At 48.7% G+C, this 16,883-nt stretch overlaps 1 protein-coding gene across 1 annotated transcript in view; it reads right to left on the minus strand.

The window, feature by feature from the left end:
- The window catches only part of HIP1 (huntingtin interacting protein 1), a 147,087-nt gene that overhangs the window by 30,359 nt on the left and 99,845 nt on the right, over positions 1 to 16,883 (minus strand). Inside the window, exons 2-7 of the mRNA XM_049639234.1 lie at positions 15,822 to 15,885; positions 13,069 to 13,211; positions 12,778 to 12,834; positions 4,562 to 4,642; positions 2,212 to 2,288; positions 1,672 to 1,733 (exon numbers count right to left, since the gene is read on the minus strand). Coding sequence (XP_049495191.1) covers positions 1,672 to 1,733; positions 2,212 to 2,288; positions 4,562 to 4,642; positions 12,778 to 12,834; positions 13,069 to 13,211; positions 15,822 to 15,885 — 484 coding nt within the window. The remainder of the gene's footprint in view (positions 1 to 1,671; positions 1,734 to 2,211; positions 2,289 to 4,561; positions 4,643 to 12,777; positions 12,835 to 13,068; positions 13,212 to 15,821; positions 15,886 to 16,883) is intronic.

The raw sequence follows: 16,883 nt of genomic DNA on the forward strand, positions 1-16,883 counted from the left end.
TGGGGCATTGGTAGGTTTCCAAAGCCCCCCAGGTAATTCTAATACACAGCCAGGGTTGAAAACTGTGTTTCCCAGCTGAGTGGTTCTCATGTAGCAGAATCACCTGGTAGCACCGTCCGACAGAATTCTGTGACGACGGAAGTGTCTGTAGGAGCTGTTCAATATGCTAGCCACATGTGGCTACTCAAGTCTGTCAGGGCCGGAAGCGACCCCCATAGAGGCTCAAATAGTTGACTTGCTCTCCCATAACCCCTACAGCAGCGGCAGGTGGGTCTGAGGAGGCCCGGAAGAGGCCTCGGGTCACCTGAGTGGCAGGCTCTGGACAGGACTCCCCCAAGGATGACAACCCCTGCAATATCACTCCTACCTGCATTCAGATTTAAGCACATTCCGAGGCTGAGTGTCGACAAATTCTAAATTATCCCCATAGGACCTCCCCACCCACCACTAGTAACTGAAAGGCAGCCACGACAGCATACAGTTGTTGGTGTACTTTTGTGCAAACATTGCCGATGCATTCAAAAAAACGCATCCGCACCATTTCTCCTACCTGGCTGGGAACGCGTTAGGGCGGGGACTCTGTTTTGTGTTTCAACTACTGACTTTTGTATGACAAGGTGGCTAGCAGGCCAAGCGTCTTATTTCTCCTACAAACCACGGTTTCCAACTGTGTGTGGTGCTGTTCTCACCATGACCTGCCCTGAACTGACTGGCCAAGGCAGGAAGGCGTTTGCCGACCCAGTACAGCGCTGGCTGGTTAACAGGCCATTTGCGAGCTCCTGTACAGATGAACATGCGGAAGAAGTTGTAATTCAGGGTGAAAGAGTGTTTTTTTTCCTGAGGAAATCAGAACCCCAGGAGTGGGCCCCACACGTCCAAACGCTGAGAAGGTCGCCAAGCTTGTGCACGAATGCCTGCAGTTTGGAATCCACTCTTTCACGGAGCCGAACACTTGTCGTGGCGCATGGTGAATCTTAGAAAACGGGCTCTTCTGTTCCCCGGGAAGGAAGGGGAGCCATGCTGGGGGCGGGGGGGTGCGGGGAAGAGGGGACACCAGAGAGAAGGGAATGGAATGCTTCCTTCCTGATTTCTTGTCAGGGAAGTGTGAGGGGCTGACAGCCGGGAGGCACCAGAACTCTCAGCGAAGGGAGCCCGGAAGTGTGGCCAACTCCCCTTGCTTGTAGGAAGGGGCTTCGTACACGGACTTGGCCAAAACTCAACTCGACCGGCGGGTCAACCCCAGCTGCTGACCAAACAGCACACAGCAACCCCCCTTCCTGAGCGGAAATCGGTCCCGACTGCCGGCCCAGCTGAGTAGCAGACAAAGGACCGACCGGTGCTGGGGCCACAGTCCAGAGGTTATCAAAGAGGCCAAACCGGTCTTTGGGCTCTTGGAGGCCTGGGCCTCTAGAGGGAAGCTGGCAGGGTAGGGGGCACGGTCATTCTGCTCAAAATGAAATCACTGACTCTGAAAATACCCAAGAGCTCCAGTCCTTCCCTGCACTGGGGATGGAGAGAGCAGAGATAGCGTGTGGGTATCCCCATTTCCTGGCCTGCGCTGTACAACTTGTAGGGAGAGAGGGGCTAGGACGGCTGGGCCAAGCCGGGAACAAAGTTTGGAATCAGGCAATTCTCAGAAGAGCCTAGGCCAGACGGGAGCGAGAGACTCACCAGTTTGGAAGAGGTTAAGTTCACACTCCAGGTAGTCAAACATCTCCACTGTCAACTGGAAACTGGACCCAAGAGGAAAGAGAGCTTATACTCCATAGCCCAAGGCCAAGGCTTCCCTCCCCACGCTCTGTGTTTCTGTCTCTGTCCCCGGTGCACATGTGCATGCCTGCCTGCATGCATACACGAGCATATGCACACACGCACAGACACACAGACACACACAGATCCACACACTAGCTCCAATCCCTAGCCCCGCCTACACGGGTCTTAAGGCCATCTGAAGATCAAACAGGGTGAATTCCACAGTGACAGTGGCAGAGGGGAAGGGCAGGTACCACGCTGGGGTGGGAGGGCAGAAGGGGACACTGAGAAGTGAACCCTGGACAGCCTGGAAGGGTTCTGGATGGGGCACCGGCACTAAGTCGCCCCACCCCAGCCACTGTCCCTGCCGTCAGGCCCTGTGTGACCCCAGCCAGAAGTGGCAACATTGACAAGAGATTCCTTGCCCGTTGGGTCCACCGCACGAGGACGTCCACTCACAAGTTGTTAACGTCGCTCTCTCCAGCCTCGTCCAGCTGCCGGTCGCTCATCTGAAGGTTGCCAGGGAACCTGGGATTCTGGCAAGGCAGGCAGAGGAATGAAGTCAGGACAGAGCACCTCAACTAAGCCGACACCAGGCAAACTGTCTACACTGAGTTCGGGGAGCAGCAGGCTTGATTCTGTTCGTGCAACACCGACATCCTTCCTGGGGGTTGTCAGGGCACACAACCTCACGTACACACAGACCCCTTAACCAGCTCACGTCAAAGGACATCCACTGCCCATCATCACAGGTAAAGGCTCCACCCCTCTCTGGGAGCCAGGACAGGGCTCCGTCCTAACAATTTGGGTCCTGGGACCCTCTTCTAAAGATGCTCTCTGGTGCCGCAGTGAGAGCCAGCGGGACAGCGGTCGGACCTCAACCAACCACGAAGCACAGACAGTGCTGCATTCGCGCACCGCCAGTACATTCTGAGTCCTACCCATGCTTCCCTCTGTCCTTCTGCCACTTTCTGAAGCTGCCCTTGGGAGTTTGGGGGGGGGGGGGGGGGGATATTAGCTTTAGGGAAACATAATGAGTAAAATAAACTTGAAGGTAGGAAAACATTACATCATGCACCCCCAAAGTCAGGAAAAATTATTACGTATCAGCAATCTTGTCAAATATCCGTATCATTATCTCTTCCCCAGTGTGGCAAAGGGAAAGGTGTAGATGGGCACAGACAGATGGGTGGTTGCTCCGTCAAGGGGGTCTCAATTCCACAGGGAGACAGAGATCCTCCACTCAGGCACCTCCTGGCTGTCCACTGACCCTCTGCCCGGCTGTCCCCTGCTGCCCCCACGCTCACCGCTCCTGTGCCTCCATCTCAGAGCTGGCTGGTTCCTTGAGCGCCCCCTTCTGGCCATGTTTACTTCCTCGCTCGGGCTGGACATTACAGAGACCTGGTCCCCTGGTCCCCTGCCTTTCTTGCTGCCTGTCCTTCCACCACACTGCTGTCAAAACCTGGTAAACCTGGATCTTTGTGCTGAGGACCAGCTGCCAATGTCCCTGGAGAGGGACTCAGAGCTGGAGTCACCCTTTAATCATGTTCTCCAGCCTTGGAGCCCCTTCACAGTCCTTGCTCCTGGCCCCGACGGGCTCCCTAATCCATCAATGACTGTCCTGACCTCAAACTGTCCCGCTCTCAAACCCGGTGCCCATGCCATCACCCTCCTCACGTGCCTTCCTCCTGACATCACTGGAACTCCCTGTGCATCCTTCTTCTCACTCCTTTCCCTGTTTTGAATGTACCAGCTGACCTTCTGTTTCTCCAGCTTCAAAAGAGGAGGGGCCAGCTCTTTCCTGACTCAGGATCAGCCCTCCTTGTGTGCTATTCCATCCGATATAGGTTCTGGTTGATTCTGTCACTCATCCAAGCAGTCCTGATTGAGCGCCTGTTCTGGGCTAGACGCTGGACAGCACATAGGACACAAGGAGACACGCGCTCCTGTCCTCTGTCCTCCTGAAACCCTCAGTCCAGAGCACCTGTGGCCTCACTCTGTCTCCCTGGGCTCCTGTGCATCTTCCTATTGCCCAGGTCCTTCCCACAGGCCCCGCCATCTCCCTAGCTGTTGCCCCCCACCCCTCCTGCCAGTCTTCAGAGAGTCCCTGCCGCTCTTGCCTGTCCCAGGGACCACCGTCTCGATCAGGCTCTGACCATCTTCCACTCTGAGTGAGATGGTCTCACCGAGCTGCCCAGCCACCCCCCACCCCTGCCACCCTGCACCTGACTGTTCCTCATACTAATGTGATCTGTGGCTCCTTCCATAGGCTCAAGTGACCGCTGTGCACTGTTACAGGGTGCTGCAGGTAAGAAGCCTCCTCCCTCTGACTGATCGGTGCACTCCTGACCGGCCGACCCTTCCTATGTATCCTTATGTGCCACTTGGTACCGAGCACAACGGTTTTACCTGCATCGGGCGCATAAGAAATACTGTCTAACGCCATACGTGGACAGAAAGAAGGTTCTGTGTGGAAACTCACTATATAAAATGGAGGGATCGTTTTTAGAAACAGTCGAGGCGGTGCTTTCTGAAACACCTTCCTAAGGCAACCCAGGGCACCGGGTTCCTCTCCAGAAGGGGCGGGAGACGTGGGCCAAACGCCCGGTTCCGTGTCCCATCCCGGGGGCCTGACTGCAGCTGTCGTGTGAAATCTCTTTCTCTCACTGGATATGGTACAAACACTCCCTGAGGGGCCCTGGGCTGCCTTATTCCCGTAAAGACCTGACAGGCTCAGGGAGGTGCCAGGGGACCGTACGGGAGGAGCTGGGGGAGCCGGGGGCGGTGGCAGAATTGTCCGCAGACTCACTTTGGTGTGATATTCCATCTTTGTTCTTAGCAGTCTGAGGTAGGTGCTGCACAGCCGTCCATAGCCCTCACTCAGGTGGCCCTTTCCAGAAAAGAAAAGAAAGCAAGGGTCACCACTAACAACACCTGGGTGAGAGACTGATGGCCGGGACTTCTATAAACAATACATAGATGGTTTTTTTTTTTTCTCAATTCTGGAAAACAACAAATGGCCATTGTGGAAAATTTGGAAAACACAGACAAGTACAGATACACACACATCAGCCTTCATCTAGACAGAAGATACAATCATGGCTAACATTCTGGGGCACAAAGTGTTATTTGATCTAATTTTTTCAATTTAAATAGACCTATTTTAAAATGGATATTCTTTATTTTTAATTTTTTGTAATGTTTACTTTTGAGGGGGGGGAGAGGCAGAGAGAGAGAGAGAGAGAGAGAGAGACAGAGAGAGAGAGAGGGAGGGAGACACAGAATCCAAAGCAGGCTCCAGGCTCCCAGCTGTCAGCACCGAGCCTGACGCAGGGCTTGAACCCACAAACTGGGAGGTCATGACCCGAGCCAAAGTCAGACGCATAACTGACTGAGCCACCCAGGAGCCCCTAGACATTTTTTTTTTTAAGTTTTATGTATTTAAGTAATTTCTGCACTCAACACATGGCTTGAACTCATGACCCCGAGATCAAGAGTCATATGCTGTACTGTCTGACCCAGCCAGGTGCCCCTAAATAGACATTATGGTTTTTTTAGAGCTGTTTTAGGTTCCCAGCAAAATTAGGCCAAAAGTACAGGGCTCTCCTATATACCCCTTGTTCCCACACATACATAGCCTCCCCCACTGTTAACATCCGCACAAGAGAGGACATTTGTTGCAACCGATGAACCTATACTGACTCATCATTATTATCCAAAGTGAAATTTGCATTAGGATTCACTCTTGGTGTGATACATTCTATGTTTTGACAAATGCACAATGTCCTGTACCTGCCAATTACAGTATCATACACAATACTTTCACTGCCCTAAAAATCCTCTGAGTCCTACCTTTATTTTAAAATTAAAAATGGGAGGCACCTGGCGGCCCAGTTGGTTGAGCATCCAGACTCTTGATTTCGGCTCAAGTCATGATCCCGGGGTCATGGGACCAAGCCCTGCATCAGGCTCCTAGTCCTGTGTCAGACTCCACACTGAGCAAGGAGCCTGCTTGGGATTCTCTCTCTCTCTCTCTCTCTCTCTCTCTCTCTGTCAGCCCCTCTCCCTTTCTCTAAAACTAAATAAAATTTTAAAAATGGAACCCATTTTTTAACTTAATATACTTCTTTTTCTCTATCTTCTCACATTTTCTCCTGTATCATCATTTTCAGTGATATTATTATCCGAGTGTAATGTAATTTATCGAACAAACTCCCTAGTGTTGTATGTTTTAGTTGTAGGCAAGTTTTTCTGTTATAAGCTCTATTTCAACGAACATTCTTACGGTATCATCTTGTGTACACACAGGAGAACTTCCTTTGCATGAATTCTAGACAAGGCTTCAGATTTAAGAATTTAAAGTCTCCCACCCTTAGTAATCACAGTCTGGCTACAAGCCATTTCCTTCCTTCTGTCTCTCTCTCTCTAACTGCAGGAGAGGAAACACCTCCTCCAGATGGACTCCAGCAAACTAAGAGAGGCTAGAACATTCTGCATGGAGGGGGGATTGAAATGGGATGGATCCCGGCTGGGGACGAATAAGCATTCCCATGGAGGCTGCCCATGTGGTCGTGTCCTGGGTGTCTGGGAAGAAGCTGGAATTAGCAGGGTGATGCCTGGAACTGCCAGTTATACCCAAAGGAGGAAGGACATGGTGGCACAAAGAACTCTCTTTTTTTAATGTTTTATTTTATTTTGAGAGAGAGAGAGGGAGAAAGAGAGAGAAAAGGGGAGGGGCAGAGAAAGAGGGAGACAGAGGATGCAAAGCGGGCTCCGTGCTGATGGCAGAGAAGCCAATGCGGGGCCCTAACTTACGAACTGTGAGATCGTGACCTGAGCCAAAATTGGAAGCTTAACCGACTAAGCCACCCAGGCACCCTGGCACAAAGGACCCTTGAGCTGAATAGTTGTAGTTCTCACTTGAGGTCTGACTTCTACATTTTCTTCTGGGTGCATCTATATCCTCTAAGGTAGAGGAACCCCACTGGAACATGCCTCAAAGGGCACCAAAGGGAGTTGGGTCATCAGAGGAAGTTAAAGATATCAATGCCAGAGATGACAGTATTTCCTAATGTATTCATTTCTATGAAGAATCATATTTTATGAGTTGCACATTATACTTGTTCATCATGGAAAAATTAGAAAGTAGCAGAAAGACAAAGTGAAACTATGCTCATCATCAAAGGCAGCTGTATTTCATACGAAAACGCACCAGGATCAAAAACCAAAAGATGAATGGATCATAGACTTCAATGTAAAATGTAAAACTATAAAAAACCCTAGGAGGTGGGGCGCCTGGGTGGCGCAGTCGGTTAAGCGTCTGACTTCAGCCAGGTCACGATCTCGTGGTCCGTGAGTTCGAGCCCCGCGTCGGGCTCTGGGCTGATGGCTCGGAGCCTGGAGCCTGTTTCCGATTCTGTGTCTCCGTCTCTCTCTGCCCCTCCCCCATTCATGCTATGTCTCTCTCTGTCCCAAATAAATAAATAACGTTGAAAACAAAACAAAACAAAACAAAACAAACCCTAGGAGGTAACACAGATGACCTTGGGTATGGCAAAGACTTTTTATTTTATTTTATTTTATTTTATTTTATTTTATTTTATTTTATTTAAGTTTATTTATTTTGAGAGAGAGAGAGAGAGAGAGAGAGAGAGAGAGAGAGAGACTGGGGCAGGGGTGGGGCGGCAGAGAGAGAGGGAAAGAGAGAATCCCAAGCAGGTTCTACACCATCAGTGCAGAGCCCGATGAGGGGCTCAAAGTCACACACCGTGCGATCATGATCTGAGCCAAAACCAAGAGTCAGACACTTAACCAACTGAGTCACCCAGGTGCCCCAGCAATGACTTTTTAGCTAGAACACCAACATCATGACCCATGAAAGAAATATCTGACAAGCTAGACTTCATTAAAATTAAAAAAAGTCTGCAAAAATCACCGTTAACAGAACGAGAACCCACAGAGTGTAACATAGCCGATAAAGGACTGTTATCCAGATTATATAACATTCTCTTAAAACTCAACAATAAAAATTGGGGCACCTGGGTGGCTCAGTCGGTTAAGCATCTGACTTCAGCTCACATCATGATCTCACAGTTCGTGAGTTCGAGCCCCGCTTCGGGCTCTCTAGTTGACAGCTCGGAGCCTGGAGCCTGCTTTGGATTCTGTGTCTCCTGCTCTCTCTACCCCTCCCCAGCTTGTGTTCTGTCTCTCTCTCTCTGTTTCTCTCTCTCTCTCTCTCTCTCTCTCTCTCTCTCTCAAAAATAAATAAACATTAAAAAAAATTAAAAGAAAAAGTCAACGATAAAAAGACAAACAACCTGCTTAAAAAAATCACCAAAGACCTTAACCAACACCTCACCACAAAGAAGACCGCAAATAAACATGTGAAGAGACGTTCCCCGTTGTGTGTCACCAGGAAATGCAAATTAAAACAACACTGAAATAGGAGTACACACTTACAAGAATGGCCGAAATCCAGAACACTGATAACACCAAGTTCCAGTGAGGAGATAGGGAACAATGGGAGCTCTCATTCATTGCTGGTGGGAATTCAGAAGCATACAGCCACTTTTGAAGATGGTGTGGCAGTTTCTCATAAAAGTAAACATACTCTTACCACAAAATACAGCAATGGCGCTCCTTGGTTTTTGCCCAAAGGAGATGAAGACTTAGTCCAGACAAAATCTGCATGTGGATGTTTAGAGCAGCTTTATTTATAACTGCCAAAACTTGGAAGCAACCAGGACGCCCCTTAGTTGGTGAATGGATAAACCGTGGTCCCCTCAGACAATGGGGTATTACTGAGCACTAAAAATGAAATGAGCTATCAAGCTATGAAAAGACATGGAGGAACCTTAACTGCATGTTACTAAGAGAAAGAAGCCAGTCTGAAAAGGCTACACACCAAAGGATTCCAACTACAGGACACTCTGGAAAAGGCAAAAATGTGGAGTCAGTAAAAAGACCAGTGGTTGGCAGGGGCTGCAGGAGATGGGCAGGGATGCACGGGTGGAGCACAGAGGATTTTTAAGTCAGTGAAACTCATCTGTACGATACCACAGTGATGGATGTGTGTCATGATACATCTGTCCAAAGCCACAGAATAGACAACACCACAACCCCACAAGTGAACAATAATGTAGACTACGGACTTTGGGCGATTAGGATGTATCAGTGAAGGTTCATCACTTGTAAGAAATGTACCACGCTGGTAGGGGATGCTGATAACAGAGGAGGCTACATTTAGGGGTGGGGGTATATGGGAAATTGCTGTACTTTCTGCTCAACTTTGCTGTGAACCTAATAAAACTTGCTTTAAAAGAAAATAAGGTCTTAATTGGAAAAAAAAAAGAGTGAAAAGGTTTCTAATACCTAGAAACTCTCAGTCAAATGGAAGAGAAAAATACATAGGAGGACAGGCCTAAAGGAATGCCAGTTTGGATAATGAGTCAGATTACGTTGGGCTGACTTTCCCATCGAAAATTACGAAAATATTGGGAAAAATATTTAAAACTTCTCTTTGAAGGCATTAATGAACTAATGAGAGGGTAAGGAATCTTCAGACCAGGGACCAAGTCCTTACAGCTACTAGGAGAAAATATGGAATACTGGGGTGATGGAGTTGGCAGGGACAGGGGTTTTGCCTCACCAGGTGAACTGAACTTGGTTTTCTGAGCCTCAGGGGCCAGGTGTGAACTTAGCCCTGCTGAAGTTGAAGAGTCTGGGGGAAGAGCCAAAGACTGCCTTCCTGGTGTAGGAGAACTAAAGGTGAACTGGACATAACACAGATCCCAGCACTCCTGCACCAAAAAAGTCCTCCCTGAGGCCCTTGAACCACTGTTGTGATCAGAAGGAGGGAAAAACAACTCCTTGGAAATGGACCCAAAGGAGCCAGAGCTCAAGGGAATCTTCCTGGAATTCACAAAACCTTAAGCTGAGGATTTAACTTAGAGTGATCTTAATGGAGGCAAATGCCCATTCTCTCTGGAGGAACCTGCCTTCATTATAGACTTCAAAGAGTTCCCACAAATAAGATTCCTAGGAAAATGAGCACCTCACAGTAAAAAATAACTAAGCACAAAAAGAAACTCCATAGCACGAACAGCATTCATCAAAAACAATGGACAGCAGAAATATATCTCAAAGGTCTCTAGATAATGGAAGTATAAGAAGTGATACATGAAATCACTCTTTAATTTGTTTAAATAAGTCAGAGTCTGCTTCAAAATACATGCAGGGCACAAGAAATCATAAAAAATGACAAGCAGATTTGGAGGGAAAAAAAGAACTCCAAGAAATGAAAGCTAGACTAAAATTATAATTATATAATGAAAAGGTTTAACAGATGAGATCCAGCTGAAAAGGGGACAAATAAAATGAAAGCTAGATCTACTGAGGTTATCCAGAATACAGTAAAGGGATAAGCAGGTAAAAAACAATGAAACACAAGTCTAAAGACATTGGTGGTGGTGGTAGTGGTGGGTGCCTGGCTGGCTCTGTTGATAGAGCATGTGACTCTTGATCTTGGGGTCATGAGTTTAAGCCCCACATTGGGAGTAGAGCTTACTCAAAAAAAAAAAAAAAAAAAAGATACTGGGGGGATAGAATGAGAAAGACGGATATACCCAAAGTCTCAGAGGAAAAGACAGAACAGAGGAAAGACAATAGTTGAAGAGACAAAGAGAGTTTTTCATAACTGATAAGAGATACTAACCTAGAGATTTAAGAAGTCTAAGGAATCCACAATAAATTTGCACCTATACATGGTAAGATCTTAAAAATGGCCAGAGGAAATGCAGATTTGCTTCAAAGAAGGGACAATGAGTCTGACAGCCGACTTCCTGAAAATGATGGAAGCCAGAAGTCAGTGGAAGGGTATCTTGAATAATACTGTCCATGTGCTGAGGAAAACTGTCACCCCAGAATCCTAAGCCCAGACAAAGTATATTCCATGTAGGAGGGTGAAATAAAGACATTCCCAAACAAGTGAAATCGGTTATCTGCCACCATGAGATTCTCACTAAAGGAAGTTCTAAAGAAAATAATTCAGGCAGAAAAAAAGTAATCCTGGATGTTATATTTAAAGATTTAAAGTTAGATTCAACTGAGATCTAAAGAAACAAAGAGGACTGAATAAAACAATTAAAACAAAAGATCTTATAGAGTCTAAAAAGAAAAACAAAACCCAAATTAAAATACACAACAACAATAACCTACAAGCTTATAGGGACGGCATGGAGGGAAAATATTCTAAGGTTTTTGTGTTAATAGGAAACAGATAAAGACAGGAATTTTAGCTCTTGATAAGCTAAATGTGTATTTTGTAATTATTGGAAAACATACCAAAAAAATAAAAAATAAAAGGAGAGTTTAAAAAAAATCTCCTAACTAGTAATGAGGGAAAAATGGAATGAGAAAAAAAAAATACCCAATCAATCCAAAGAAGACAAGAAATGAAGAGAAAGAGAAACATAAAACAAGGGGAAAATAGCACAAACTAAGATAGAAGATATAAATCTAAAAATATCATGCATTATAATAAATGTAAATGGAGTAAACGTACAGTTAAAAGACAAAGACTGCTATCTTGAAGAAAAGCAACAACAAAAATCCAATGAAATGCTATTTATAAGGGACTTTTCTAAGACATAGAATATAGAAAAGTCAAAAGTTTTATTTTTTTTATTTTTATTTTTAAAAAAAATTTTTTAAACATTTTTTTTTGAGACAGAGAGAGACAGAGCATGAACGGGGAAGGGTCAGAGAGAGAGGGAGACACAGAATCCGAAACAGGCTCCAGGCTCTGAGCTGTCAGCACAGAGCCCGACGCAGGGCTCGAACTCACGGGCCGTGAGATCGTGACCCGAGCCGAAGTCAGACGCTTAGCTGACTGAGCCACCCAGCGCCCCTAGAAAAGTCAAAAGTTTTAAAAGGAAGGAAAAAGGCACACCAGGCAAATTCTAACAAAAAAGACCTAAGCTTCCCGTGTTTAGAGATATAATAATAGAAAGCTCTCCAATATGCACTTGGGAGATCTGGGGACAACTCTCAGCTTTTTTTTTTTTAAGTTTACTTATTTATTTTGAGAGAGAGAGAGAGCGAGAGAGCGCGAGAGCGCGCGCATGTGCACAAGTAGGAGAGGGGCAGAGAGAGAGGGAGAATCCCAAGCAGGCTTCGCACTGTCAGTGCAGAGCCTGATGAAGGGCTTGAACTCACAAACTGTGAGATCATGACCTGATCTGAAATCAAGAGTCAACTGAGTCACCTAGGTGGCCCCCTCAGCTTTATTCAGACTACCTAGCCTGTTATGTAGGAAGAGCTGCTTCCCTCTCTGGGCCTGTATTCTTGTCAGCAATGGGTGCACTGGATGACATAACATTCTGTGAGTGCAGACAGATACAGGTAAGAATTTGAAGGAAAGGGCTGGAGTTCTCAACCAGTGGGGGCAATGAGACATAACAGAATCCACCCGGGAGAGGCTTCAAAATGCAGATTACACCCCATCTACGCACATACTCCTCGGACAACAGAATCTAGAGGGATCCTGGTGTGTGTATAAAAACCTTCTTTTTCAATTGATGCTGATAACACCACCTACCTCCTCCTTCATCCTAAGGCACTGAGAATCCCTAGACAGGAAAGAAAGAGCCCTGGCATTAAGAATTGGGAATGCTGGTTCTCAATGTACTGCGACCTGCATGGGGCCATCAGAAGGAAAGACACAGGAACGGTGGCAGTCACTGCTGAGGGATCCCAGTGCCTGGAGCACATTCTGATGTAAGCTTCCATTGGCAGGAGAAGCTCTCAGGCCCTAGAACTTCCCTACGGCTACCAGGGCCCCCGAGTAAGACTATGGATATCGTGGTACTGTTTGGGGGCCATCTTTGACCCCTCTGTGATGCTCATGAGAGAAATTCTAAGCAAGTTGAAAGAGACAAATTCATTGCGGTCCATGGTCCTTGTTCTATGGCCTCTGGGGAGGGGTAAGAAGGTGCAGGTGGCCCCCGGCTGCATCTCCAAACTCACCCACATCCTGCTCATGTCACTCAGTTCATTTTTGTATCTCAGAGAGTCCTTCAGGACCTGGAGAGGGAAGGGATCCGCCGATGAGAGACGAGAAGGCAAGGAGACAGAGGATGGTAGAAGATGGGGCTGGGGCAGGCAGGGAGGCTGACCAGACAGACAAGCCCTCCTCTCACCAGTAGCCAAAAGGCCCTCAGGGCGGGAGTGGCCAGTGGCCCCTGTGCCCCAGGCGATCCCACTTTCCCCGCATGGGCCCCGGGCTCCCTGGTCACCCCTGCAGCCCCAGGAACTCACGTTTGGGTGTCCATCTCGGAGGAGTTTGTGAAACACGTGGCAGAACTTCCAGCAGAGGACAGCGTTGCTAGAGAGGGGCAGCCGGTTGACAACAGACCAAAAGGTCTGTGCCCCTTTCTCATGGTGGGTGCCCAGGATGCACGGTGAGGGAGGGTCATGGAAAACAAAGGCACGGGCCCTGCCTCGGGCAGCCAATCCCTGGGGTGGAGGCTGCAACAGGCCACTAGCAACCTATCGTCATACGACACTGTTACAATACTATTGACCACATTGGAAGCCTGTCCCCCAAAACCTAAAATGACTCGTACACCCCACCGCTTCTGCAAAGCTGCCTGGCCTCAACCAGGGATGCATTAATCTCCCAATACTCTGAATTCTCTGTATGTGGAATTCGTGAGCCCCTTTGGGCTCAGTAGGGGATGTCCACACTTCCTTCGTAATTGTTCGTTTAAATAGGCCTCACACACCCAATTCCTAGGCACCATCAACCCCCAAGTGCAGGTCTTTCCCCAGAACTACAGGCTTCTTTGTCAAAGCTTAGGTAAGAAGCAAGGTGCCAAGCAGGCCAGAAAAACTTGCCTCGGGTCAGGGAACTTCATGACTCATCCAGAACACATGTTGTTTTGCTTCTGAGCTGGAAGGTATCATAAAGTTCCTTCCCCAGACTGAAATTTACATTTCGAGAGGGGATGAGCTTGAACACAGACTTCTGGGTCTAAGAAGCTGAAGTCAGCTTTTGGTCTTAGAGTGATTTCTGCAACGACTACAGTCTCCCCTCAAGTACAGCCCCCTCGGGCTAGACAGAAGCCAAGAGGAGCGGTAGATAGCTCCCAACCCCTCTGCAGAGAGCTAGCCAGCCACCCTGACTTTGAAAGAGGCAAGGAGACCTTTCTGTCCTTTGATTTCATAAGCATTTTAATGCACCCATTGCGTGTCAGGCACTATAAAAGGCACTCAGGGATATAAAAAAAAGTTAAGACTCAGTCGCCAGCCCTCTAGGAGCGGATGCCGCGGTGGGGGCGGGCACAGTTAGGCACTTAAGGATAAATGGTTGTCTGAACAGCATTTCTGACGTCAGACTTCCAAATGCTTATTCAATTGTTACTGAGGGTGGCTGACAGTCTTTTAAAAAAAATCAATAAAGAATAAAGGTTGTGTGATATCTTTAGGCTTTAAAACCCTACCCTATGGAATTACCCTTTCGATGTTTATCCACCTCTTAACGGTGAAGCAGAGAGACTCACAGAATGTTACAGCTGGAACATTAGACGTTTCAAATCTTCTTTGGCCCAGGTCTTTCATGTGACAGACAAGGGGACGAAGACTCTTGGAGGCCCCCCCGCTGGACCCATTCGAGGCTCCAGAGCAAGCCAGACTGCTGTAGAGGAGGGATTCCAGAATCTCCTGGTGTCCCTTCCATCACCCCAGGCAGCCTTCCTGAGAGGGTGTGATATGGCCCCCGCCAGTCCCCCATCTGGAGCACACTAGTCTCTGAAAACTGTCTCTCTCTTTCTTTCCTGTCTCGTTCAGACTGATCAGTATTTTTGGCAGGGCGGGGCCAGCGGTTGGGCCACTTATAATGAAGGCTTTTCTCGACTCAGTAGAGCAAGGGGACTGTGCCTTTGTGGGGATAAAAGGGCGAGGTCTGCAAGGTCTCCCTAGGCTCACTGTTGAGCCAGGCTTCTGGGCAAAGTTCTAGAGCCCCCATCCTGCAGCTAAACCCTAAATCCAACCAAAGTATCTTCCCGGCAAACACAAGCTGCGTCTCCACCAGTAGGAGCAGCACGTACGTGCTTTTAGCAACACCTCCCAGGGGCTTGACAGGTGTGGGGCATCGCACCGGCAGTCCGGGGCTTCTTCCGCCACCTTAAGGGGCTGAGGTGGGACGGCTTCAAGATGAGCGGTTTTGAGCTGACTGGCTGTGTCCCTGCCACCACGATGAGCCCAGGCAAGGAGGAGCTGTTTGTCCCAGGCCGAAGCCCAGCCTCCACTCGCCCCGAGCTGCACACACCAGCAGCCTCTCCTTTGGCCTTTGAGGATCAGCCCTCCAGCTCTTGGTCTCTATACCTCAAGGGCAGATCCCAGGGGACCCATCAGCCAGGATGCTGCCTGCGCTTCTCTCCGAAGACACGACCCATGATGGTAGTGGCCCAGGTCCAAACTTGGCGTGGGGGCCAGGAGGTGCGATTGGTGAGAACCTCCAAGCCACCAGCTCCCTAAGCCACCTTGGGGTCCTGGTCTTCTTCACCCCTGCTGCCTTTGGGGGTGAACTGGCCCACACAGGTGGATCTTATTTCCCTGGTGGAGCCCCTGCGCTCTCGTAAGGCCAACCATTGCAGCCGAGACCTTTTGCTTGGGTTTCATGATCAGAGAAGGGGAGACGATCATGTTCCCAAGGGGGCGGTCAGTGTGGCCCTATGGGCCAAGTGCAGGGCCTGAAGTGCTTTGAGGACACAGGTGAAAAGTCACTCCTGTGGCCCGAGAAAATCTCTCAAAGGAAAGTAATGTCAAGGGACTTGGCAGTTCTGAGGAGCTCAAGTCCTAGGCCGGGCGGGGTCCTTGGGTCCCTTCATGATGAGCTGTGGTCTCGAAGGCCAGCTGCTGCCAACCGAGCTTCTCAAACCCTGCAGGAGGCCTGGCCGATGTGGGGGTTCCCCTTCCTGCAGCTGAGCAAGGATGCCTCGCCCTGACCTCAGTCCCCACAACTTGACCCTCCTTGGGGTCAGTCTTCCAAACAACATCCAAAAGGATATTTCTGGCGTGTTTTTCCTTTACAGCCACTTCCTGCGTATTAATGGCCTTATTGATGCTGACAGTCTGAAAAACAAGAGGGAGGGGGAGGGGAAAGGAGGCTGAGATGAATAAGCTTCTAGAGTGTCTGAGACCCTCCCAGGTGCCCCACCCCTTTCTCTCCCTCCAGTGACTCCTCCCCAGTGCTCTGAGGACCGCTCCGGGACCAGGGTCCGGGTCGGAGGAGGTGGGGCTGTGGGGGGCAGAGGTGGGCAACGCTCCCAGGCCAGCTGGCCCAGGCTGTCCTAAGGCAGCGGGCTTTGCTGCCTGGCATTGGCTGTGCCCAGCTGCTGTGCCCGCCTGCCACTCATTCACTCGATACAACAGCGTGGCAATTAAAGCCTGCACAAAGGGATGCTTTTCATCCCCCAGGGAAACATTATTTCTCCGGGAGCAGGAGGAAGAGGCACTGAGCTCAGGGAGCGGCTGCGGCCCAAAGGCCACCCAGCCGCCCCTCTCTCACCACGAGAGCCTTCCACGGAGGCTTCCCTAGCCAGCCCAGGTCTGCGGCGGGGTCACTGGAACTCCTTGTTTTCCCACTCCTGGGCATCTTCCAACCCTAACCAAATTCCCTTTTATTTCCTTACTTACAAGGCATTAACAATACCCACTCCTTTCCAGTTGTGTTAAAAATTGTAACTCCCTTTGGAATTTAGCAAATCGTGTGTACCTATGGATACAACTTACGGAAAGACGAAATGGGATCCTATCATGGAGGCTGCTTAAGTACAGTTTTTCTCCTTTTTCTGTTTGGCTGTGCTTTTCCATAGTTGGCATTTGACCCTAAGCCACGTTAACATGTTATGCATCACACACACACACACACACACACACACACACACACACACCCCTCCCTACCAAAGGGGTTAATTCTGCCACTGTTCTATAGAAATGCGATCACCAAGCACAGACTTTTCAACATCCTCCTTTTCTCACTTGAAAACATCTTATGAAAAATTCTCCAAGCGGCATGGTAAAATTCTAGCTCATTCTTTAAAGAGACAGTATAATATTTCATGGTGTGG

The sequence above is a fragment of the Panthera uncia genome, chromosome E3 (genome assembly GCF_023721935.1).
Source record: "Panthera uncia isolate 11264 chromosome E3, Puncia_PCG_1.0, whole genome shotgun sequence".
Classification (NCBI taxonomy): Eukaryota; Metazoa; Chordata; class Mammalia; order Carnivora; family Felidae; genus Panthera; species Panthera uncia.